The following is a 25,378-nucleotide window of genomic DNA, read 5'->3' on the forward strand; positions in this document are numbered from 1 at the left end:
CTATTTTTTAGAGCCGGGGTCAGAAGATAATAACCAATGCGGCTCAGCAGCCGCTCGGCCATTAACCCAGCGAGTGGGAGGGGATGTCCCCCCCCCTCCCGCTGCATTCTGCAGCTCTGCCCGGGTCTTCCATCCCACTGATCTCTCCGATCCTGTAACCCGGAAGCGACGTCACAACGTCACTTCGGGTTTACTTGGCACAGAGATTTCATGTGCGATATATGGACATATTTTCCAAGCTTAGTAAATTGAGTAAAATTGAGCAAAATCCAAATAAGTGTCAATAATAGAAAACCTTCAACTGGAAACAGATTTATAACAATCAAATCCTTAACATTCCAGCCACATGAACCAAACGTTTCTGTAAGTCTTTAGCCTCTTCAGAGCGCTTAAAATTAACTCCCTAATTTCAGAGATAATTAACGTTGTTAAGCCACACAGACAATGCAGAAATCTACAATCTTCTCCAATAGCAGAAAACAGGGATTTTGCAGCATTATAAACAGTGAACAGTGGGAGCCTTTTCATATTTCTTGAGGGAGATGGAAGTGTAGTAGGGAAGCCCTTTTCCAAAAGGACTGGATGCCAGGGAACATTCGTCACATGCAGTATTTGTGTCTTGACATGTTTCTAGAACAGTTTTACTAATGTTATGGATGAACTGATAAAACCTTGTGAGTACGTTTTCCCCTCCCTAAACATCATTCTGGAGGGAACACTTCTTTGTTTGAGAAAACAAGTTTATCCAGGATATTTGTTAATAGCCACTTTCAATACCATCTGTTTCATTCCTAATAAAGAAATTTGAGATTAGAACTGGTAGAAGCAATCTTGTTAAAAACACAATCTGAGCTTCATGGGAATAAGGGTGGATTCTCTCAGCTTAATGGGTTAGGTATTGTAGATAACTTTGTTGTAATGCCTGTACTGTGGCATGAGCTCAAGGACAGAGATTTAGTAGGGTTTCAGAACCATCTATCAGTGGTAGAAACTTTAAAGTAGCTAAAACAAATTTCTGATTCAGGGAGACCACTTTTTGGTAAGGGCGTGTGCATCAATCCAAAAAAATCGATTATAGTTAAAGAACAATGGTAAATGTTGAGTTTTAGCTATTTTCCTTGTCTGATTTGGGTTGTTAGGGCATGCTTAGGATGCATATTGGTGCAGTACCGTGTATAGAGTTAGAACTGCAGATAATACCGGGGTGCAGAGAAGTGGTTCTGCAGCTTATACATATATTTGCAAATGTGTGCAAAATAAACCCCTGATTTTAATGCAAACTGTTAGACAGGATAATTTGATTGGGTGCAGGCTGGTTGGTAAGTTGAGCTGGGGATTTTCTTTGGTTTTGTTTGGCATGTGTCACCCTTCCATGTGCTCCTTGCTTCAAAGGCCAGTTATAGGTGGGGGCAGTGGCCATTTGTTTGTCTATTGGTACAGTCTGCTTACCATAGAAACTTTTTGAAAGTATGCTTATTATTAATGTGGATGCTCATTTTTTTCTGTTAGCTTTTTTTTTTTACTTTAAGAGCCTATTCACACCTATGCACCTGTGTTGGAATGGTAACTAAACTGCAATGCACAAATGTGAACATACCACATAAAAAAGAATTTCTAACTGATATGCATTTCCATGCAGTAAAATTCATGTGTTGTGGACATGTTTTTGTGACTGGACCCTAACGGGAACTTGTCGATACAAAAATATGAACGCTGCTAACAAACAGTAAAATTATCCCCATCCATGCTTCTATGCCCTCCCTGCTCCCTTTAACCGCTTGCCGACCACCGCACGACTATTTACTGCAGCGGTCAGCCCCTCACAGGCAAAGTGACGTAGTACTACGTCACTCGCCTGTGAGGCTCTAGGGGGTGAGCGCGCGCCGCCGGAGGCGCGCTCCCGCCCCCGCTCTTTCCCTAAGCAGTCCGCTCGAGTGACCGGCGGACCCAATGTCCGCCGGTCACTCGCGATCTCCCCGTGGAGAGGGAGAAAGGCAGGCGGCTAATGTAAACAAAGCCGCCTGTCATTCTCCCCTGTGCAATAAAAGAGATCATACGGTCCTGTTATGTAGGATCGTATGTCTCTGTTGTTACACCACTAACCACACCCCTTTACAGTTAGAAGTACACCCCTAGGGACACACTTAATGCCTTGCTCTCTAATAAAGTTATCCCCTTCCCTGCCAGTGTCATTTTTACAGTAACAGTGCATATGTATAGCACTGATTACTGTAGTAATGTCACTGGTAACCCCAAAAGTGTCAAAAATGTCAGTCAAGGGTCCAATCTGCCCGCTGCAATGTTGCAGCCCCGCAAAAAAAAAATCGCAGATCGCCGCCATTACTCGTTAAAAAAAAAAACCCACCAAAAATGACAGAAATCTTTCCCTTAGTTAGTAAACGCAATAACTTTTGCGCAAAGCAATCAAAATACACTTATTGCAATTTTGTTTTACCAAACATATGTAGCAGAAAACAAATTGGCCAAAAATGTTAAAAAAATTTGATTTTTACATTTTTATGGGGGAATTTCATATAAAAAAATGTGAAAAATATTGCTATTTTTTCAAAATTTACGCTATTTTTTTGTTTATAGCGCATAAAGTAAAAATCGCACAGGTGATCAAATACCACCAAAAGAAAGCTCTGCTTGTGGGAAAAAAAGGACGTCAATTTCATTTGGGTACAGCGTCGCATGACCGCGCAATTGTCCGTTAAAGTCACACAGTGCCGAATCGCAAAATAGGCCCTGGTCAGGAAGGGGGTAAAATCTTCCGGGGCTTAAGTGGTTAAATAGAACGAGTCAAGACAGAACTATTGGAGCTGCCATTGCTGACTTTTTTCAGAAGGTGCATGCTTAGGAGATGTCACTCTTATCTGTGCTTTGCTACTGTTTGTGTTATTGAACTACATGTAAAGACCAGTGCTAGCATTATGTCTGGTCATTTTATCACTGCATGTTTTAATTTAGTGTCATACTTGCTGTAATAACAGGACACTTGCCCAATTTTGCTGCAGGTGGAGTATTAGGCATTGCTATTCTTTTCCTTGCTGTGAGCCAAACTTGGGCCAAAATAAAACCGAGATCCTGCAGGTCACTCCTTAGTACATAAGCCATACATGTAGCTCTTGTTTTACCAAGGTAAGCAAGTTTGCGGGGCAGGCATGGTTATACCTACCATACATAAACATACGTTTTTCTGCAGTAAATACAAGTATACCAAAACACTATAGAACATCATTTAAGTAAAACACAGTTATGTGTTTAAAAATAGAGTGTGCTGCACTAATAAGGCAGGAAGAACTTGACAATCAATTCTCTTTGTGTTGATGATGGCTGTTTATCATTAGAAGACAATGTGTGCAGTGATTATACAGTATAAAAGACTGGAGGAGTTACCTGCAGTTCTTTACTCATGTAGCAGTGTAAATTTACTAATTTATATTTTAGCCTAGCTTAGAACAAGCAGGCACACAGGCAATCTGGAACATTGTCACAAACAAATTTAAGATTCATTTTACTGAAATGACAGTATTAAAATGAACATTGGGTAGGTCTCAGGTGAAAACATTACATAGGATGACAATTGTAATAATTGCCATTACACATACACAGTATGTTAGTTAGGTAGTAAAGAAAGTAAGATTGGTAAAGGCAATAATAAGAAAGAAAGAGAATGTAAAAGAGAGAATTAGGCCCCTTTCACACGGACGGTTGTTCTGCAGCTGGTAAAAGCATGTTTTGTTATTTATTTGTTTTTTTTGGTGCATTGGCCAGGAATCGAACCCGGGGGACCCCCAGAGGTAGCCGAGTTAGCTACCACAGCACCAGCGTAGCAATGCCATGTTTTGTTATTTTGAAATTCCAACGCTCCTGGCACAGAGATTACTCGCATTTATTGCTTTTATATACGATTACTTGCATTTACATGTGGCTGCATTTAGCTACGGTAGTAAATTTTTGCCTTTTGTATAGCAACTGTTAATTTATTTATTATTTATACTGCGATTAACTATGTTTGTATACAGATAGCTGCGGTACATCGCTCCTGGACGCTGTCAACTTTATTTTTCTTAAATGTACAAAACCAATGTTATGAATACATTGCTAAATGCAGTTTGTGAATGGGGCCATAGGATTTGCATTTAGCTGTGATAAATAAGTTCCTCTAGCCACAGCTAAAAGCTGAAATCTAACTCGTGTAAAAGGGGCCTTACTGAAAAGGAAAAAGCCCAATGTAGTAGGCAGAAAAGGGGGTGGGAAAGATAAAGAAAGGCAAAGTAGTAAAGTAGACTAGAAGGGAGTAGAAGGGAAAATTACCAGGGTAACTGGGGGAAGCTTGAAAGGGAGTCACAAAACAGAATTTTTACTCTATCTTCATCCTTCATTGAACATGGATTATTATGGGAAAGATAAGGAACACTGCAGAACTAAAACACCAGGAATAACAGAGGATCTAATGGACAACTACGCTGCTCAAAAAAATTAAAGGAAGACATTTTTAATCAAAGTATAGCATCAAGTCAATTAAACTCCTGTGATATTGATCTGGTCAGTTAGGTAGCAGAGGGGGTCGTTAATCAGTTTCAGCTGCTTTGGTGTTAATGAAATTAAAAATATTTGCAAGAGATGGGCAACAATGAGACAACCTCCGAAACAGGAATGGTTTTACAGGTGGAGGCAAATTACATTATTTTCCCTACTCATCTTTTCTGATGTTTTCCACTAGTTTTGGCTAAGGTCAGTGTCACTACTGGTAGCATGAGAGGATACCTGGGCCCTATAGAGGTTGCACAGGCAGTCCAACTCCTCCAGGATGGCACATCAATACGTGCCATTGCCACAAGATTTGCTGTGTCTCCCAGTATAGTCTCAAGAGCATGGAGGAGATTCCAGGAGACAGGCAGTTACTCTAGGAGAGCTGGACGGGGCCATAGAAGGTCCTTAACTCACCAGCAGGACCGATATCTGCTCCTTTGTGCAAAGAGGAACAGGATGAGCACTGCCAGAGCCCTACAAAATGACCTCCAGCAGGCCACTGGTGTGAATGTCTCTGACCAAACAATCAGAAACAGACTTCATAAGGGTGGCCTGAGGACTCAACGTCCTCTAGTGAACCCTGTGCTCACTGCCCGGCACCGTGGAGCTCGATTGGCATTTGCCACTGAACACCAGGATTGTCAGGCCTGCCACTGGCGCACTGTGCTTTTCACAGATCAAAGCAGGTTCACCCTGAGCACATGTGACAGACATGAAAGGGTCTGGAGAAGCGGTGGAGAATGTTATGCAGCCTGTAGCATGACCAGTTTAGTTGTGGGTCAGGGATGGTCTGGGGAGGCACAGACCTCTACAGGCTAGACAAAGGCACCATGGCTGCCATTTGGTATCAGGATGAAATCCTCTGACACATTGTGAGATACTACATTGGTGCAGTGGGTTCCTCGGTTCCTCCTGGTGCACAATGACCAGCATCATGTGGCGATAGTATGCAGCCAGTTCCTGGAGGATGAAGGAATTGATACCATTGAATGGCCCCCACGCTTACCTGACCTAAATCCTATAGAACACCTCTGGGACATTATGTTTTGGTCCATCCGACGCCGCCAGGTTGCACCTCAGTCTGTTCAGGAACTCAGTGATGCCCTGGTCCAGATCTGGGAGGAAATATCCCAGGACACCATCTGTTGTCTCATTAGAAGCATGCCCGATGTTGTCAGGCATGCATACAAGCATGTGGGGGCCATACAAACTACTGAGTACCGTTTTGAGTTACAGCAATGAAATTTTAGCAAAATGGGCTAGCCTGCTGCATAATTTTTTCACTTTGATTTTTAGGGTGTCCTTCAATTGAGCCCTCTATAGGTTGATCCTTTTCATTGCAATCTAACAATGTGGCATCCTTTTGTTCCTAACAAATTACCCACTCCATATCAGTATAGATATCCAGCATGATATTTTTCCCCATTGAGAACTGATGTGTTTTTAAAGTGTTCCTTTAATTTTTTTGAGCAGTGTATTTTCCTTCGGGTAGGTGCAGCATAAAAGTTTTATCAGAAGAGGAGAATTAAGGTGCATATAAATGGAACATGGCACTTGCAACAGTGGACAGGATCTTTTCAAAGGTGCTAAACTGAATGTAAATATGGAGTAGGACCACTGGACAGACTGGGGCATTTTTTACTTGTGCAGTGGGTATGGAACATAATCACCCCCTTTAAAATAATCACACTTTGTTGCAGCCTGAAATAAAGATTGATACCGTTTTTGTTTTACCAGCTGTATTTTACACGTGAAAGATATGACACCAACATGACCACCGTGAAAAAAAACAAACAGAATTACTGAGTTGGAAAAAGGATTTCCCCCTCTTAAAAATGACTTGCAAACACAATCAGGTGAGAGAGAGAAAGAGTAGAAAAAGTGGAGCTAAAGAGTAAAACAGACCAGGTAACAACATGGATTGATTGACAGAATAAAGTAAGGCAGTGTGAGAAAAGGAAAGTAGCACCAGAAGAAAGAGTCTAGTGCAGAAACCGGAACTGAATTGCTAAAAACAAATAGGCTGGTACCTTTGCTAGTAATTTCCCTTAGCATAGTAAATTCTGTGAAAATTAACTTTGCAAAGAGTACCGAATCACATGTAAGGTGGGAAAAATATGTTTGCTTGCTTAGGATTATTGTACCTATATTTGTGAGTTGTTTTCTATAGATTGTCACAGCATTTGTATGATTCTGTGTATGACATGAATATCGAAAAAGATCGCTAGAAAAAACAAACACTACAATATATTACAAAGAAACTCTGAATATTCTAACCTCTTCCTGCCACTCACATGAAAGGGATCAGGATCTTGCAATCAGAAAGGTATCTGACAGTCTCATCCCAGCATGTGTTTTCAATTATATTTAGATTACCACAGTGCCTCTAATTGTTTTATTTTCCCTTTGCTCAGTGTTATCAATTACCTTCACAGACCTTGCGAAAAGTGAATTGCTGCAGGTGGTCATGGGTAATTTTTTTTTTTTATTTTAAGCCCGTAGCGTGTGAAACACACTCAAAAGACTTCACCCGGTGCATAAAAAAGTGCACACACACAAACGTGAGGAACACAAAAAGTGCACAGGGTGTGCGAACAAAGTGGTCTTCCCTCCGAAGAGGTAGGACCCGAACCTCGATCCCCCGGGGCGCAAGACTCCTGACAGGGATTTGAGGTACTCATGGTCTGTCTGGCCGGAACCAGACTGACCCCGTTCTTCAGGGGGACTGCCGAAACAGCCCCCACCGAGTACTAAGTGGGGCTCCCCCGAAGGGAGACCCCATGAGAGAGGGCGGACCAAGCCAAAAGGCCATATCCACCCCCTCCCAAGACTCAAGGTAGGGCCCGAGGACCCACACCCTACAAGTCGTGCAAAGTGAAAAAAGGTGATAGAAAGGTGACAAACCACAAAGAAAAGGCACACACAAACAAAAAGGTGGGGGAGGGGAAGTGGAGAGGTGAATTAGTGCCCTTGTGAAAATACAAAGGCAGGCCTTCCGGCCGGAATAAAAATTCCTCTGGTCGAAGCCAAAAGGCCTTGCCCAAGAGGCAGGTGCTTAAAAAAGTGTGCGTAGGTGCAGTGACCATGGTGCCGAAAAACTCAAGGCGAGCTGCCCCTCACCAGTGAGAATTAAGGCACCCCTGGGCTGCCACCCCAGGGGCACATACACTACGGGCCTTTTCTACCCCGGCCCAAAGGCCAGACCAAGCGTAGCCCTATCCTACCAGGAGGCATCAGAACTTTGGACAGCTTAGGGAGAACCTGCCTTCGACTGGGGACAAGCCTTTTGCAAGGCCAGATTCAACCCAGGAGGAAAGGCTCCCCCACCGCCACCGCCGTTCCTTACCAATCACATCCAGGAGCAGTACTAACTGGCCGCAGATCCAGTTTTCTCGCTCCCTTCAAACTGGTAGGGGCGGACCCATTCAAATCAGAAGGCAACGGACCCATCCGGCTTTCTCTGACAGTGCCTACTTCCCGGTCCCCCAGTGACGTCTGGAGCGCCCCGGTTCATTTCAGCCCCTGCCGATACTAACCATCAGGGTCCATACCAACTGATAAGAACAGATACTACACTTGATCTTAGCCAAAAGGCCGAGGTAATATCACATGCAAATAAAGCATCACTCATTGTCTAAGAGACATTTAAGATTTAGCTCACATTAAGCTACCCCTGAGAGAGTCATCGAGCCGCATATTGTGATGCCATGTCAATGCCCTGGCATGCATTAAAGACAAGAAAACTACGCCAAGTAATTAAAACGTTTCACATACACAAAAAAAAAGATAAAAAAATGACTGATTTCTTTTTAGTGTGTGAACTCTTACCTTGTAGAACAACCCATTTAGTTTAACCACTTTACCACTAGAGGATTTTGCTGTCTTACGTCTGGGCCACTTTTTGCGATTCGGCACTGTGCGACTTTAACGGACAATTGCGCGGTCGTGCGACGCTGTACCCAAACTAAATTTACATCCTTTTTTTCCCACAAACTGAGCTTTCTTTTGGTGGTATTTGATCACCTGTGCAATTTTTACTTTTTGCGCTATAAACAAAAAAAGAGCGTTTTGAAAAAATAATATTTTTCACATTTTTTTAAATGAAATTCCCCCCCAAAAAATGTAAAAATCTAATTTTTTTTAAATTTTTGGCCAATTTGTTTTATGCTACCTATGTTTGGTAAAAAAAAATCACAATAAGCGTATTTTGATTGGTTTGCGCAAAAGTTATTGCGTTTACTAACTAAGGGAAAGATTTCTGTCATTTTTGGTGTTTTTTTTTTTTAACGCGTAATGGCGGCGATCTGCGATTTTTTTTGCGAGACTGCGACATTGCGGCGGACAGATCAGACCCTTGACTGACATTTTTGACACTTTTGGGGGAACCAGTGACATTACTACAGTAATCAGTGCTATACATATGCACTGTTACTGTAAAAATGACACTGGCAGGGAAGGGGTTAATTTTATTGGAGAGGGAGGGGTTAATGTATGCCTGGTGCTTACTAACGTGTGGGGGGGGGGAGGTGACTGTGTGACACAAGGACAGATCGAGGGTTCAACTATGCTGAACCCTGCAATCTGAACCTGCCTGTCACTTCAGAGATCCGCCCGCTTGTGTTTACACAGGCGGGCGGATCTCCACACTCGATTCCCCGACGATCGGGGAAGAGCAGCGGCGATCGCCGCTGCTCCTCCCCTGGCCCGACTCCCGCTGTGACTGAATACAGCGGGAGCGAGCCTCCGGCGGCGGCGCGCGCGCCGCCGAGAAAGGGGAGTGTCTGACGACGTAGGTCACTTTGCCGCAGTAGGCTCAACGTGAGCAGACGGCAAGTGGTTAAAGTAGAAATGAAAGGCAAAAAATAATGTGTACATAAAAAAACGTTCTAAAAACCCTCCCCCCCCTTTTTTTTTTACAAGTGATCACATACTTATAGCTCCCAGCTGTCCCTGATTTCGAGGGACTGTCCCTGATTTGGTACAAAGTCCCTCTGGCTCTCTTTCCTCCTCAACTGTCCCTCATTTTTGGTCTGATCTATATAGTTGTATATAAAATGCACTTTTCATCTATCAAAAAGTGCTTCCCAGTGCTAAATCTTTCATCCAATTTCTAAATTGCTGTATTTGTAAGTTGCAGAAGCCAATATAAAGGACTTGTATTGGTAAAAAAGCACTTGTGGGTGTAACTAATCATTTTTTTTTGGTAAAATTCTTCTTTAACCACTTTAAGACCGGAAGGATTTGCCCACTTAATGACAGGGCCCTATTTTGCCATTCGTGCACTGCGTTACTTTAACGGACAATTGCACGGTTATGTTATGCTGTACCCAAATAAAATTGATGTCCTTTTTTCACACAAACAGAGCTTTCTTTTGGTGGTATTTGATCACCTGTGCGATTTTTCTTTTTTGTGCTATAAACAAAAAAAGAACAATATTTTTTACATTCTGCTATATGACATTCTCAAAAAAAATTAAAAATCAAAATTTTTTAACATTTTAGGCCAATTTGTTTTCTGCTACATATTTTTGGTAAAAAAATCAAAATAAGCATATTTTGATTGGTTTGCGCAAAAAGTTAGCGCATCTACTAACTACGGGAAAGATTTATGTCATTTTTGTTGTTTTTTATACTAGTAATGGCGGCGATCTGCGATTTTTTGCGGGACTGCGACATTGCGGCGGACAGATCGGACCCCTAACCGAGATTTTTGACACTTCTGGGGGTACCAGTGACATTACTACAGTAATCAGTGCTAAAAATATGCACTGTTACTGTAATAATGACACTGGCAGGGAAGGGGTTAACCCTATGGGTGATCAATGGGTTAAATGTGAGCCTAGGGGAGTGATTCTAACTGGGGGGGGCGTGGCTTGTGAAATGTGATCCTATATAGGAGGATCACATGAGCTCTGTGATCATTTCAGGGAGAAGAACGGTCAGCTGTGTTTACAACAGCTGACCGTCCTTCTGTCTCAGCGGGGAGCGACTGCTGGTGTCAGGCGGCAATTGTAGCTGCCTGACCCATGCATCGGCTTCCCCGCTGCCGAGTGGGGGTGGGAGCGCACCCCCTAGCTTCCCGTGTGCAACCGACATAGGTCTACGACGGTTTGCGTAGGAGAGCCACCCTGCCACAGTAATAAGGCAGCGGGTGGTCGGGAAGTGGTTAAAGGGGATGTAGCAGGGTATGTGTCCTATGCCTACATACTTTTGCTAATAGGCATCCCTTATTCCCATCTCAAAAAGTTGGGAGGTATGAATACGCTCTATTTTCAGCTGCATAAGGAGCTTCGAGAGCTATGGAGGAGAAACAGCAGACCACTTTCCAGGGTGCAGGGAGCATGTCAGCACAAGTCTGATTATGGGAGAAGAGCAGGCTAAGTTCCAGGTACAGCCAGAAAACTAACCACGCTGTGCTCTCATGCCTAGTGTAGTCAGGTTTTCATAGGAAAGCAGAGAGACTGGCAGGCTAACCAGGGATTTCACACAAAGGAAGCAAAACAAAGAGAACAGGATACTTTCTCATACAAGTACATGGTACAGCAGGGACATATCAGGACTATTAAATGTTGGGATAACATATTTTTTAAGATATATCCTTTTTATAAACGAAGCTACAATAAATGATAACTGACATTTATTTTTTCATTTAAACATCTTTATTTCAAAAAGTAAAACTATTTATATATCACTTGCACCCCAAATACGCTTAAAGATACTTGCTCTGTTAATGCTGGATAGGGAAGGGTCAGTTGATTTCCTTAACCACTTCCTGACCGCAGTATACTTTGCAGTTTGCAAGTGGTTTACTGGGGTTATGGCTGAAAACATCAGCCAATAGCCCAGTACTGTTTTTTTTTCTGCATGAAACCGGTCCGAGCAGCTCATGAGCAGCCAAAACAGTTTCCAACAGTTTTGGTGGGAGAGGGGGGGACCTTGTCGGTTATTTGGGCTTACCGTTTTCACCAGTTCACCTGAGAAACGATCCGACAGTGTGGCTGGCTGGTCCCATAGGCGATCGATAACCTCGCTACTGTCTTTTTTTTCCTGTATGAAACCGGTCCAAACAGCTCATGAGTTAAACAGTTTCCAAATTGGCGAGAGGGGATGTCCCCTCCCTCCCGCCTCTTGTCGGTGTTTCTCGGGCTTACTGTTTCCGCCAGTACACCCGAGAAACAGTCTAGGCTGGAAGAAAATATATATATAATTTTTTAAGTTAAAGATCAAAAACATTTTTGTTTTTCTTTTGCTTTACCACTTGCCTACTGGGCACTTAAACCCTCTTCCTGCCCAGGCCAATTCTCAGCTTTCAGCGCTGTCACACTTTGAATGACAAATACGCATTCATGCAACACTGTACCCAAATGAAATTTTTATATATTTTTTTAAACAACTAGAGCTTTCTTTTGGTGGTATCCATCACTACTGGGGTTTTTAAGACTGAAAAAAGACTGAAAATTTTGAAAAAAGTAAAACAAAAAAAATATTTTTATAGTTTGTTTAAATAAAATTTTGCAAACAGGTACATTTTCTCCTTCATTGATGTGTGCTGATGAGGTGACACTAATGGGCCCTGATAGGCACTGATAGGCTGCACTGATGGGCACTGATAAGGCGGCACTGATGGGCACTGATAAGGTGGCACTGATGGGTGGCACTGAAGGGCACTAATAGGTGGCACTGATGGGCACTAATAAGTGGCAATGATGGACACTGATAGGTGGCACAGATGGGTGACACTAATGGGCAATGATAGGCACTGGTAGGTGACACTGATAGGCAGCACTAATGATGGGGCACTGATTGGCACTGATAGGTGGCACTGGTGGGCATTGATAGGTGCCACTGGTGGGCATTAATAGGTAGCTCTGGTGTGCACGCATAGGTTGCACTGGTGGGCACTGATAGGTGGCACTGACCTGCACTAGTAGGTGGCACTGGTGGGCACAGTTGCTTTTCCTCTTCGGGACCAATGTCCCTCTAACAGCAGCCGGTGGTCGTGGGTGACAGCTGACAGCTGATCATGTGGTAAGGGGCAGGGACTGATTTGTGATCAGCCGCATCTCTTGGACTCACTGATCACAGAGCGAGCTACGCAGGCCCCGCAGGGCGCACGCAGGCAGCTTATGCACGGGAGAACATAAATGGACGCCCTCCCGGCAATTTAGGTCAGCGCTGTAGCTGTCTTTCGGCTATAGCCTGGACATGAAGAAGTTAAAAGCTGAAGAAGAGATTTGGGGTCTTTTTGACCTCAGGTCTCTTCACAAAGACGACCTGTCATCCTTATATTTATTATAAGGAATGTATACATTCCTTGTAATAAGAATAACTCATAAAAAAATAAACATACAGTGTAAAATTAAAAAATAAACAGTAAAATAAAGAATAATAATAAAAAAATGTAAAGTGCCCCCATCCCTCCGTGCTCATGCGCAAAAGTGTACACATACATTAGTCACGCACGCATATGTAAACGGTATTTGAACCACACATGTGAGGTATCACCATGAGTGTTAGAGCGAGAGCAATAATTCTATTGCTAGACCTTCTCTGTAACTCTAAACAGGTAACCTGCAAAGGCATTTAAAGCATCACCTATGGAGATTTTTAAGTACAGTAGTTTGTTGCCATTCCACAAGCGTGTGCAATTTTAAAGCGTGACATGTTAGGTATCTATTTACTCAGCATAACATCATCTTTTATATTTTACAAAAAGTTAGGGTAACTATTATGTTTTTTTTTTTTAATTCCCTAGGTTTTCTGCTAAAAAAAAAAAAAAAAATTATAATATTTAGAGGTTATAAACAATTTTCTAGCAAAAAATTTAAACTTGTAAACAAAAAGTGCAGGAAAAAGCCTGGTTGGCATGTAGAATTTATGATGTTCAGAATATATTATCTGTTTTATGTATTTGTCTGTTTATTTATGTTACCTTTTACTTAGAACATCTAAGGCCCCTTTCACACAGACGTGCCACCTGTCAGTTTTTCAGGTGGACCCGATTGGAACCTCCATTCTTCTCTATAGAGCGGCGGGTGTAAACGGACATGTGCCCGTTTACACCTGCCTGAATCCAATCTAATCCGATCCACCAAAAACAGATGGATAGGGATACATTTGCCATCCATCCCTTGGATCGGTTTGAATGGCAGTTGGGTGTAAATAGACAGGCGGTCCGTTTACATCTGGCTGCCCATAGAGGAGAGTTGTCCGTGTCTTTGTCTGCTCTCCATGAATGAACCGGACACATACCTGTCATCCACCTGCTCAGCTGGGATCAGCAGAGAGATACCCTGCTGAGCAAGCGCATCGCAGCAGCAGTGGGATATGGGCTTTATGCTAGCACCACACTAGCAGGCTAGATAAGAACAATTTGCACGCAATGGCCAGCTGCGGGGCCGAAAAGATGCAAAAATGGCTGTCACTTCTGCAGATGGCACTAGCTTTAGAGTATTCCAGGCAAGCAGTCTCAACCAGTCTCCTGACTTTACCTCTATAAGAAGAAGTGCAGACTGTGTCAAGGTGGAGGTCCAGGGGGCGAGCAATGAGTTTTGATTTTTTTTTCCTTTTCATAAAGCCTGTAGGTCCCATTTGCAGCTGTTTTACCAGCTTTCTAGCTCCGTCACTGGGAATGGCATGCAGGCTGCCATTGTACTGTTCCTATCTGATTTTTTTTTTTGCTTTGCTGTTCTAGTTTTTGGATACCCTCAATCTTTGATGTCCCCATCAGGCTGAATATAACAGATTAGAATGACTTGGATTGACAGAATCACTAGCTCCAGTACTACAAAGTTGTTGATAGTCATAAAGCTTATCTACTTGTATCTGGTGCTTTGAGGCCATTTACATAGTTGTTGTTCTACCTAATGAATTTATGGAAAGCACATCAAGGCACTGACAGCATTTCCCTTGCTGTAAGCACACTAAAGAAGCAAAAAGCAAATAGTTTCTGAAATATATGTACTCACTTTCAAAGCACGTAGGTATTTGATATCAGCAGGGTCTGCATCAATCAATCAAAAAATGCCATCTTGTATATTTACTGGCAGGGCTATTGCTTTATATTTCGAAAGGGCTCTTTTCATTTCCATCATACAACCAGGATGCAATAAAGACGGTGTCAGCACAAACATGACATCCACACACCCAAAGAGCATTTTGATCGTGTTTACTGAGAGTGGCTTTAAAATAATTCAAGGGGAGAAAAGTACACACACATTCCACAGCAGTTCCATCCCAGCAGTCAGCTTGTCACTCCTCCATTGTTCAGTGCACTCTGTTCTCAATAGGTAATCACTGCATATCCAGGACAAATTGAATATGATTCCAGGTCACAAACCTAAAGGAACATTTGCGATAAAACTTTTGCCAATCTGCTTGAGGCATGGATATTTAGCTAATAAGACTATCTCAAGAGATTCTGTTCTCAAACAAACCAGTATATACATGCCAGCTGCTTACCAAACTGTTGCAACCCTCACTGTACTAAGGAATTGTGTAGTAATTGTGAATGTGCAATAGTTCTGTAAAATACACACATGCACCAGAAAAGATGCATTAAAACACCAGGCATTGGTGCAATGCTCAATAAACAGCCTCTGTCGCACAAATCATATGTTGCATTCGAAAAATATAGAATTATAAACTAAAACTAATATAGTCTCCAAGAGGGTAGGGTTTTGCCCTGAACTGCTAATTTCTGTTCCTAGCCCCACTAAGAACTAAGGTACTTAATAGTCAGTTAGCACATCATAACATTCCATGAACAGAAAGAAACACATGACTAGCAATGTGTGAACAGTTGGCAGATTATTGTTTTAGGAGAAGGTCATTAAAGAAAAAAGGAGCACAATCAATACACATAATAAAGAGATAACTGAATTGGGGTGCAATCAAGAATTCTAAAAACTGAAATGCATACTGATGCAACTAATAGTCCTAAATAATGCTGCTAAGACCATATCATACGACTGAATGTTTAATCCTAAACAATGTCTGTAATAGTTATAACCATGTCACACGGCTGACTAATTTCACTTTATAATGATAAAATTATTGATGACAGTGTGTGCCTAAATGTCTCAGCAGGGCTCGGGGCTTCATTGTTTTCAGGAAAAACATCTGTCTGAGCTCGGGCCCATCAAGAAGTTCTGCATACCTCCCAACCTTCTGAGATGGGGATGAGGGACGCCTATTAGCAAAAGTATCCAGGCATAGGACACACCCCCGTGCTACGCCACTTTAAAAGAGAATTGTACGAAAATAAATGATTGGTTAAGCTCACAAGTGCTTTTTTTACCACTACTATTCCTTTATATTGGCTTTTGGAATTTAGAAATGCAGCAATTTAGTAATTGGATGAAAGATTTAGCACTGTAAAATACTTTTTGAAAGATAAATAGTGCATTTTATATACATCTGTATAGATCAAAACCAAAATGAGGGACAATTGAGGAGGAAAGAAGGAAAATGTTCCAAATCAGGGACGGTCCCTCCAAATCAGGGACAGTTGGGACCTATGAGTTCTGGACTGCAGCCTTTTGCTTCTAAATTATCCTTCTGAAAGTCATCTGCTTTTCTAACTCACTACAGTAACACTGCCTTCTGATACTCTCACATTCCCCACTATAGAATACAACTGTTAAGGGAAGGTAAGAGTAGTCTAGAAGTGAAGAAGTACATGAAGTTTTTCATTTTACCAGAAGCATGAAACCACAAGGCAGCCTGAAACAATGTGCAGATAGATTACTTAGTTGTGTGATATTTTGTGGAGGCTAACATATACAACTGAAAAAGAACATTTGCATAAAGGCCAGCATGCATTCCAAGTATCTAGATACAAAACTGGATTTTTAGTTACCGTACTTACCATAAAATCACCTTCTCTGAGTACATTGACAGACACAGCTTCCTATTCTAGCGTTTATAGCGCCGCTTACAGGAGTAGGACACTGGGCAGTCCTAGGCAATATATCCCCCCCCCCCACCACCACTGCCACAGGCAAGGCAGTTAGTAACAAAGGAGTACAAACAAAAATGAAAACCATCAAAGGAGGGTGGATGCTGTAGCAGAGAGGGGGTTTATACTTACTAGGGACTGTCCATAGGTGGTGCCGAGTTTATTTTCTGCCTAGTGTTCTACTCCTGTAGGTGGCGCTATAAACCCTATAGTCAAGAATAAGAAGCTGTGTCTGTCAATGAAGGAAAGAGAAATATTTTTTACCTTAGCTGCCTGACAACTTCTCTGTGTATAAAGCATAAACTATAACAGGCCATAGAAGACTAGTAATCCGACAGGCTGAATTTTTTATCCATCATTCTATACGTTTCTGCTGACAAGAGATAAATAGTTATAACTCAGAATTTCCCTTTACTGTGTTACAGACAAAAATGGGAAATTCAGGCATGGAATACTTAGAAGTTGGGCAAGCTAGGTGCCTGGAATTATCAGATCTCTCATAATTATAATAATTAGAACATTTTAGGTGATCCTTCCCAGCCTACCTGGAATGACTAGCTCTCTCTATGTATTCCCACACATGGATTGTTTATCAGAACAAGAACATTTTAGAGGATCTTCCTGAGTATGCAACACTAATGATTGCAAATGACAATCTATATTAAATCACCTTTACCATGTTATCCAGTATGGTAGATACAATTATACAGGGTTAAAGTCTCCCAAATACATGATCATTGGAGGATTCGTTTTATCACAAATTGCATTATATGAATGTTTGGCTTTCTCACAAATTAGCTATATCTTTCTGTCATGGCCATACATATAAGGTAAGATGTGACAGAGATCTGGTCATCAACCATATTGAAGGTCAAAATATGTTTATATAAACTGCAATGGCACAAATTGTTTGTTAGTTATAATTAATGAAGTTATTTTACCAGTTAAGGTTCTAAAGCTCTTTTCAGTACTATAGCATGAGTTATAATCCATATTGTCAAACTCGCATAAACGAAATGTAAAAAAGGTACAGTTCTGTAAAAAAAATGTTACAGGAAATTGGTGCAGTCTTCACTGATGTCGATGCAATTATTTTATTGCAAAAAATTACTAAAATGATTTTTCTTTTTTACTTTGTACTTTCTCGAATAAAGTGGATGCCACTTTCTTATTGTTTTTCAACTGTCTTTCATGTGTTTGAGACTCTTTGAAACTGACTTTCCATTGCTTGGGAATTTGAAGTCTGTACAAAGAATCTACTGGGTATACCACAAGCCAATATCAATTTAATTGAGAAGACCTAAAATACTTTTTATCTAGATAAAAACAAGTGGAAAGTTGTAGGTGTATTAAGTAAATTTAAATAGGAACTCTTGTTTAGAGTCTTTGTAAAAAAAAACCTTATTAGCTTTCACTAGGTTTAGAGGATTTGGAAGGGGGGGTCTAGGGTATTAAAGTAGGTAGAAATACTGGGTTGGTGCAGAACAGTAAAATGAATTACTGTACTTCATTGTCCTGCTTGGCCACCACCAGGTACCTGTGGGGTAATCTAGTAGCAGAAGTGGAAAAGGATGCCTGTGGAGAGGATAACCTTCATCCCAGAACGCACACAATTATCAGCACTTTCACTTTTCCTGGGCTGTTTAATCCAATGGGCATTAACCATACAATGTAACAGAAGGGTTGGAGCATGAAATTTCTATGGCAATATGAACTGGAAATAGGCTGATGTTTTCTAGCATTTCTATAATCCCGTGTTTTTATGCAATTTTTCACTTTGGGACTTTATTCTTGGAACCTTTGTGCCACCAATGATAGGAAAAATTGACAGCATGGCTGCTCAAACAACACAACATATGTAATACACATGCAGCCTTCATTCCTTTGTGGAGTTGCCTGGGAAAGAAAATATGTTCTCAGCAGTCAGGAAGCGAGATCTCAACAGCCAGGAAACAAACCAGGTTTGTCCTTGAAACCTTTTAGCATGTGACAAGCTGAGCCACTCACCAGTTATCCAGTGATAAAAATCAATAATGAAGTCTGAACATTGTATGTGTATAGTTGTAGCAAGCAGCAGTGGTACATTAGTACAAGCTACTATGCCATCGTTTTACAAGCCTATAACTCTTGTTAGTGAGAGAAAAAAAAAAAACAGGTATATGGGCTTATGTGCCCTATCACAACTGTAATCGATATATATATATATATATATAGATATATAGATAGATAGATAGATAGATAGATAGATAGATAGATAGATAGATAGATAGATAGATAGATAGATAGATAGATAGATAGATAGATAGATAGATAGATAGATATACACCACTGCCTAAAGGTTTTATAAAAAGTCACACAACCAGTGATTTATCTTGCCCTAATTCACATTGACGAGCTAAATAGCATTTTTGGTTGTAGACTAAACCCCAACTGAAGGCCAACAAATAAATGGTTTTAAGGGTAATGTTAAATTATCTGTCACATGTATAGTTTAGTAAACTAATGACAGTGAAATGGTGTGGAATTGACTAAATGTGAAGCTAAATTGCAGGAGTATATTAAAGGAGAAATGCCCCTTATTTGTGTGCAGTGACAAGCCATCTATTTATGCATTAGCTAGTCTAATGATGTATTTCTTACAGCCCACCACCCTGCCCTTACACACTAAAATCATTTACTATGCTTGACTGCAACTGTAAACAGTGACCACTCTCTGTTCGAAGTAGATGTATTTATTTATCTGAAACAAATTAGTTAAAGGTAATTTCATAAATGTGGATGGTGTCATCATTATCTAGACAATTTTAGATTACCCAGGCATACGCAGATAATGTCAAAGGTGATATATTATGAAGGCTTTGTGTGGGTGAGTCTTATTCCTGGATAGCTAGAATGGAGAGGGTTATGGTTTATGCCAGTGCACATTGAAAAATGTAACCCCGTGTGTCATAAATGTTATCATGCAAAAGCAAATATTGCATTTTTCCATCCATAAATAAAGTATCAAAATTCCACAAGCTTTATAAGCCAGCGAACCACATTTGGGTACCACAATTAGTGGTGAGCAACGTTAAAGAAACTTATTTATGAAAAAATGCAAGATAAAAAGAAATCAAGTACAAAAGTGTGACCAATATAGTGATCAATCAGGTTTAATATTTTATTCTCTTGAAAACTGTGTGCACTCACCCATTTTCAGATGCCCTATTTCTTTTCTACAGTTTTTAGAAATATGTTAAAATAACCTCTACTAATGTTAAAAAAAAAACATATTTAAAAATGGTAAATTTGCTTGATTTTTAGCCTGTGAGAAACCATAATGAAACAGACAGATAGGTACTGAGCTTCCACTTAAAGAGTAAGATCCATATCAACCTGTGATCTACCTGTGATTCCCAAGCCAATGGTTGGGTACCGCTGCTCAAAATAACTTATGCATGTCAGCTACGGAAAACTGATACAGCTAGTGCTGCATTTGAGCTGGTATTTGTCAAAAGGTCATTTATCCACGAACAATGGGTGATATTACTGAGATAAGCAGTGCCATTTGTGACTCAGATGCCTCCTAAGCCAGGCCTCGACAAAACCCGGGCGCCAGGTCGCATTTGCGACTAGAATTAGCGACCTGGCGCCTGGGGTGCCCTACAGAAGGTGTCCTGTCCCTTTTGCATGGACTTCCGCGCACGGAGTGCACGGACTTCCGGGCGTCCGAAAATTGAGGCCCCGGCTTTTCGGCCTACTTGAGATGAGAGGCTTCCAATGGGGAACTGGCGCCCTCTTGTGGTGGCCGGGAGTAATGACTGTTGTAATTACTGTTTCCACTGCCTGATTGTTCACAATGCATTACCATCTCCCTGTCCAGTTAGTTACCTTTGACAGGGAGTGTGGTTATTTATTATTAATTTAATTTATTTTTTAAAATGTAAAAACTAAATAATATTTTTTTCTTTTTAATTATTAAAAAAAATAAAAAAAAATATATATTTTTTTCCAATTATTACTATTAAAAAAAAAAATATATATATATATATACATATATATATATATATATATATATATATATATATATATATATATATACATACATATATATATATATAATATCTTTTTTTTTTTTCCTCATCACCATGCCACAGCCGAAGGCCCCTTTCACACGGGCTGTCTGATCAGGTCCGCCTGTCAGTTTTTCAGGCAGACCTGATCGGTCCCTTCATTCTCCTCTATGGAGCAGTAATCTGCCGCCATCTGATCCTGTCCTCCAAAAGCAGACGGATGGTGGTTCTATTTTCTATCCATCCCGTGGATCGGATCAGATGGCATCGGATGGAAAGAGACAGACAGTCTGTTTTCATCCAATTGTGCTAGAGGAGAGTGGGGTTCTAGTCCTATTTATGTGTAAATTTAGTATCCGTTTTATTAAATAAAGCTTGGTTGTTAGTTTAAAAAAAAAAAAACTGGCTCCTAACTTTTTTAGCTGGTTCCTAGATTTTAGGAAAATTTGTCAAGCCCTGTCCTAAGCCAATATTTATCTGCAATTTTCCATGCAACACATTACACTATCTGAGGATGGAAAGTCTTCCATGTTGTCTCCTACTCTATGGAGAACAGAAGCACATAGTAAATGATCATATCTACTTTTATTGCCTTCGGTGTATCTTGGGAGCACTGGAGTAACAGTTTCAGCATATACTAAAGCCGAGAGGCAAAAGACGAGACTAGATCATTTGCTTTAGAAAGACTGAGAAATAAAGACGAGTTATAGTCTTCTTGTCACCCCTGGAACCCGAAACATGTGACAGATGTGAAATGATGGTCTCATAATATTATATATATAAGAAATGTATAATGTTCAGTAGTCACTTCAGCTTATTCATTGAGCCAATGTAATGAGCAATACTGATTGATAAAGTACAATGGCCCATAGCTACTAATCAAAAGGGTGCTGACTGGGTTACTATGTGCCTTCTGCACTGCCTTAATCATAGCCCTCAAATATTTTGCATTTTAGCACAATAGTAAAAGCAAAATCCAGACAAAATTCAACAATCATTAATTAATAGTCTTATAACTAGCTACTCCCTGGGTCAAATTTTTCTTTAGGCAGAAGAAGCACTGATCCAGTACAATACAACACCCAACAACTTGAAACATGTCACTCTCGATTTTCTTTTAACTCAAACCTATTTAAACACGCATGCAATTCAGTGCAAATCAAACTAACTGCCCAAAACCAATGCATAACTTTGAATACATTCAAATAAAAATCAAATCCTCAATATTCTCATTACCTATTTATTGTGTAATTATTTATGTCATTTTAAAGTAATGCTATGTTATGAATAAATGTGTAGGTTTACTTATGATGTTTGCCCTGACTGAGGTTCCTCTTGAAAGCACAGCAAAGTGAGATATTGTATGCAAACGAATGTACATAGGAAATTAAACAAATTATATATATAACATATTTCACCTTGAACAGTGCATTCCCTCCTTATCTCTGGGTTTTCAGGAGTGATCTTCTGGCTGCTTGATGAGCACGGAGTATTGGCATCCTGCATCCTTCAACACCTTTGGGAAACCAAGATAAGTTAAAATAAATCAAGGCTTTTCTTCAATTAACTGTGTCTCTATAAATCAATTTACCGTATTAAGGAGCACATATAGCTATGAGGAAGTTAGTAGTGTAAAGCTGGCATCATATATCAAAGTCAAGGCAGAAAAGGACACGATATGCTGGTAATTCACAAAGTAATGGCAAGCAGATTAAGGTGAAATGGTCATAACCTTTATTAAGTCAAGCCCTGTACATCAATTCTGAAGACCAATTAGAAATTGGGATTATAACTAACAATGCTGAACAGGAATCAAAGTAAAAAAAAAAAAAATGATATCCACGTTTGGTTTATTATCATCTTTACCAGCCTTTTTCAACCAGGGTGCCCAGGCACCCTGGGGTGCTTTGAGGTTTCTTCAGGGTTGCCTTGGCAAAATGCTGAAAAATTGCCCCAAAATTGTAAACAAGCCGCTTGGGGATAAAGCTGCCTTTTAGTTACAAAAAGCCATGGGTTTTCATTGGGCACCATTACAAACTTCTTGAGGGCATCTTAGCTGAGTGATGGAGAAAAATTGAGGGAGAAGAGAAACATTGGAATACTAGTCAGTACCAGTTTGCAAAAGTGTATTTGTTATGGAAGAATAAATCACCTCTAACTTTTGGTGTCCTACTTGTGTGGATGTTGCTGTGTTATGCAAAACTATTAGAATCATTTTACATTTTAGAATGGAATGCCTCAAGACGGTCTATAATTTTTAAAGGGTGCCTTGAGACTGTCCATCATTTTGAAAGGGTGCCTTGACTAAAAAAAGGTTGAGAAACACTGATGTTTACCAAAGGTTTTGCAGGTAGAGTAAAGTGGGTCAAGAAAAAAAACATGGGCTTCCTTTTAAAGCCCATTGCAATTGTGCCACACCCAAGCATGCTTTCTTGCCAGGTACTCCATGAACTCTCTTTTTACCAATGTTTATATACAGCATTTATCATATAGCAGCATATCGAAGAGATATATGTTAAGAATAACAGGATGCTACAGTTATGAGGTACTTGATTTACATGTAGTATAGCATAACATGGACCATTATTCCTGACTGAGGGGTGGAACTGTAAATGGGGCATTAAGACAATAATCTGGTGTCTTTTTTTATTTCACAGCAATTTTCACCAGAATCAAAATGATTGAGAATCAATTAAAATAAATCACTTTTAGTTAACTCATAATGTCCTTTTTCTGATGTTCTATTGACCAAATGTCTACAGCAACAGATGTTCGGAACATAACCCATTGCACTAATTAGCCTGTGCAGCTGTTTAGCATATAGATACTACAAAGCTAGCAGCAATTACTCTGCCAGCGTGTCCTCTTCAGATTAGGATATGAGGATCAAAAAATGTACAGGTTTAAGAAATAAAAAGTAAAAAAAGGGGGGGGGGGTTGTAGTTGGTAAAAAAGTAAAAGATTTAATATAGTGAAAGAGCAGCAATATAAGAAGATTGGATCAGAAAATATTAAAAGCAAAAATAAAATATGTTACTGAAAGAGCCATACCTAAAGGGAACATCCAATTGAGGTAATGATAAAATGAATTGCACAAACATAAGACTGGATGTAGTTTACAAAACAACCCAATGCAATTAGAGATTCTTTTCATTGCTGCCCCTCCATACACTTACTTTATCTGTCTATCAGCTATGAGAAATCTATGATCACAAGTTTTAAAGAGGGGATGTTTGGCCTTGGAGAAAGGTATAAAACACTGTTTATTGATCATTTGTCCAGAGATGCAGCAGTATGCCCCACAGTGCCCCACTGTATACATAAAATACATTATAGATACCTTTTTAAAGAGTGATCACATACCCTCAGTTCTCAGCTGCATAAGGAGGTCAGAGAACTATGGGAGTAGAAACAAAAGCACACTGAACTTCTCAGGTAGTGCGAGGGGGGTGGGGGGCGTGGCACAAGTCTGATCATTGGAGGAGATCAGACAGTTCCGAGCACAGCAAGAAAACTGACCACCTTGTGCCCTCATGTATAGCATGGTCAGTTTGAAACTAGAGAGTAGGGGGACTAGCAGGAACACCTGGGATTTCATACAAAGGAAGCAATACAACAAGAACAGGATACGTTTTCATGCAAGTACATAGTACAACAGGCACATATCAGGAATATGAAATGTTGGGTTAGCATATTCTTTAAAATCCTGTCAAAACAAGTTATGAGACATTATTTAGCTTATGTCCAAGAACACCATTAGGTCCATAGAGAAAGGCTCAACCTGTTCTAGATAGTATTGGCCTGATCATGTGGGGATCACTGTGTCTATTGGTACCAAAAATATTTTTATTTGACTGTTATTGGGGAAATAGTGATTGGCTGTGTTACGTTTTTTCAGCCAAAATCAATATGTCCCCCCGTAAGATAAAATATGATATTGTCTTCCTCTCTTCTTCCTCTCTCATTCCCGTTTCTGCAAACATACTTTCTTTGGTTGATCTAAGTGTTCATAGTCATGAGAATATCTTTCACTGATGCCATTTGGTGTCCTTTAGTAGCTTAGACCATTATATGACTACAATGGAAAAAACAGATAGACCCACTGGTCCTGATCTGCTATTAGTATTCACTGGTTTTATTATCCTAACACTCATGAGTATGCAGGCACATACGCAAACACATAAAAATGCACAGTAGACCAAAAGCATTGTGATTATTTCTACACTGCTATGGCAAGTGACATCTGGAAAACATCCACATAGGTGGTATATACTGGAATAGGGCACTGCTGAGCTTAGTACGTACAGCACAGTGGCATGCCCTGTCAATCTCAACACTGACCCTCGTCATAGAAAAGCCATCGGTACTGAAAGCCAAAGAAGCTTGATTCCTGGGCTGTCTATCTCCTAATCATATTTCAGACATACTGGCTCATCTGAAGAAATGCTCTATTTTGTATTCTATTTTTTCCATAAAATGCAAGAAATATCCTCCGCTTGGAGCGTAAATACCCATTTCACAGATGGCACTGATTCAGTTACTGTGTATGAAATTCATTTTGTACACAGTATGCAGACAGACAGTTCAAAAGAGATCTGAAGGCTCTATCAGTATGCATAACAAGGGTCCCCTGGCAATAACTGTGACCAGCACTGGAGGAAGATAAGCCAAGCACTGAACATGTGGTTTGAGCAGCAATAAGCTCTGCTGGGCGACTGTTTATCTGTTTGTTTTTCTCTGTCTGCACTGGAAGTATCCTGCATATTGAGAATCATCATCACCATGGAAAAACTTTAACAAACTGCATGTAAAGGTACATATTACTATT

At 40.4% G+C, this 25,378-nt stretch overlaps 1 protein-coding gene across 1 annotated transcript in view; it reads right to left on the bottom strand.

Annotated features, from left to right (window-relative positions):
* Positions 1–25,378, bottom strand: part of NEXMIF (neurite extension and migration factor) — a 480,173-nt gene that overhangs the window by 55,531 nt on the left and 399,264 nt on the right. Inside the window, exon 4 of the mRNA XM_082262772.1 lies at positions 21,969–22,066. Within this exon, the coding sequence (XP_082118898.1) occupies positions 21,969–21,982 (14 nt within the window). The 5' untranslated portion in view covers positions 21,983–22,066. The remainder of the gene's footprint in view (positions 1–21,968; positions 22,067–25,378) is intronic.

This window comes from Pelophylax lessonae, assembly GCF_965119305.1.
Source record: "Pelophylax lessonae genome assembly, chromosome: 7".
Taxonomy (NCBI): Eukaryota; Metazoa; Chordata; class Amphibia; order Anura; family Ranidae; genus Pelophylax; species Pelophylax lessonae.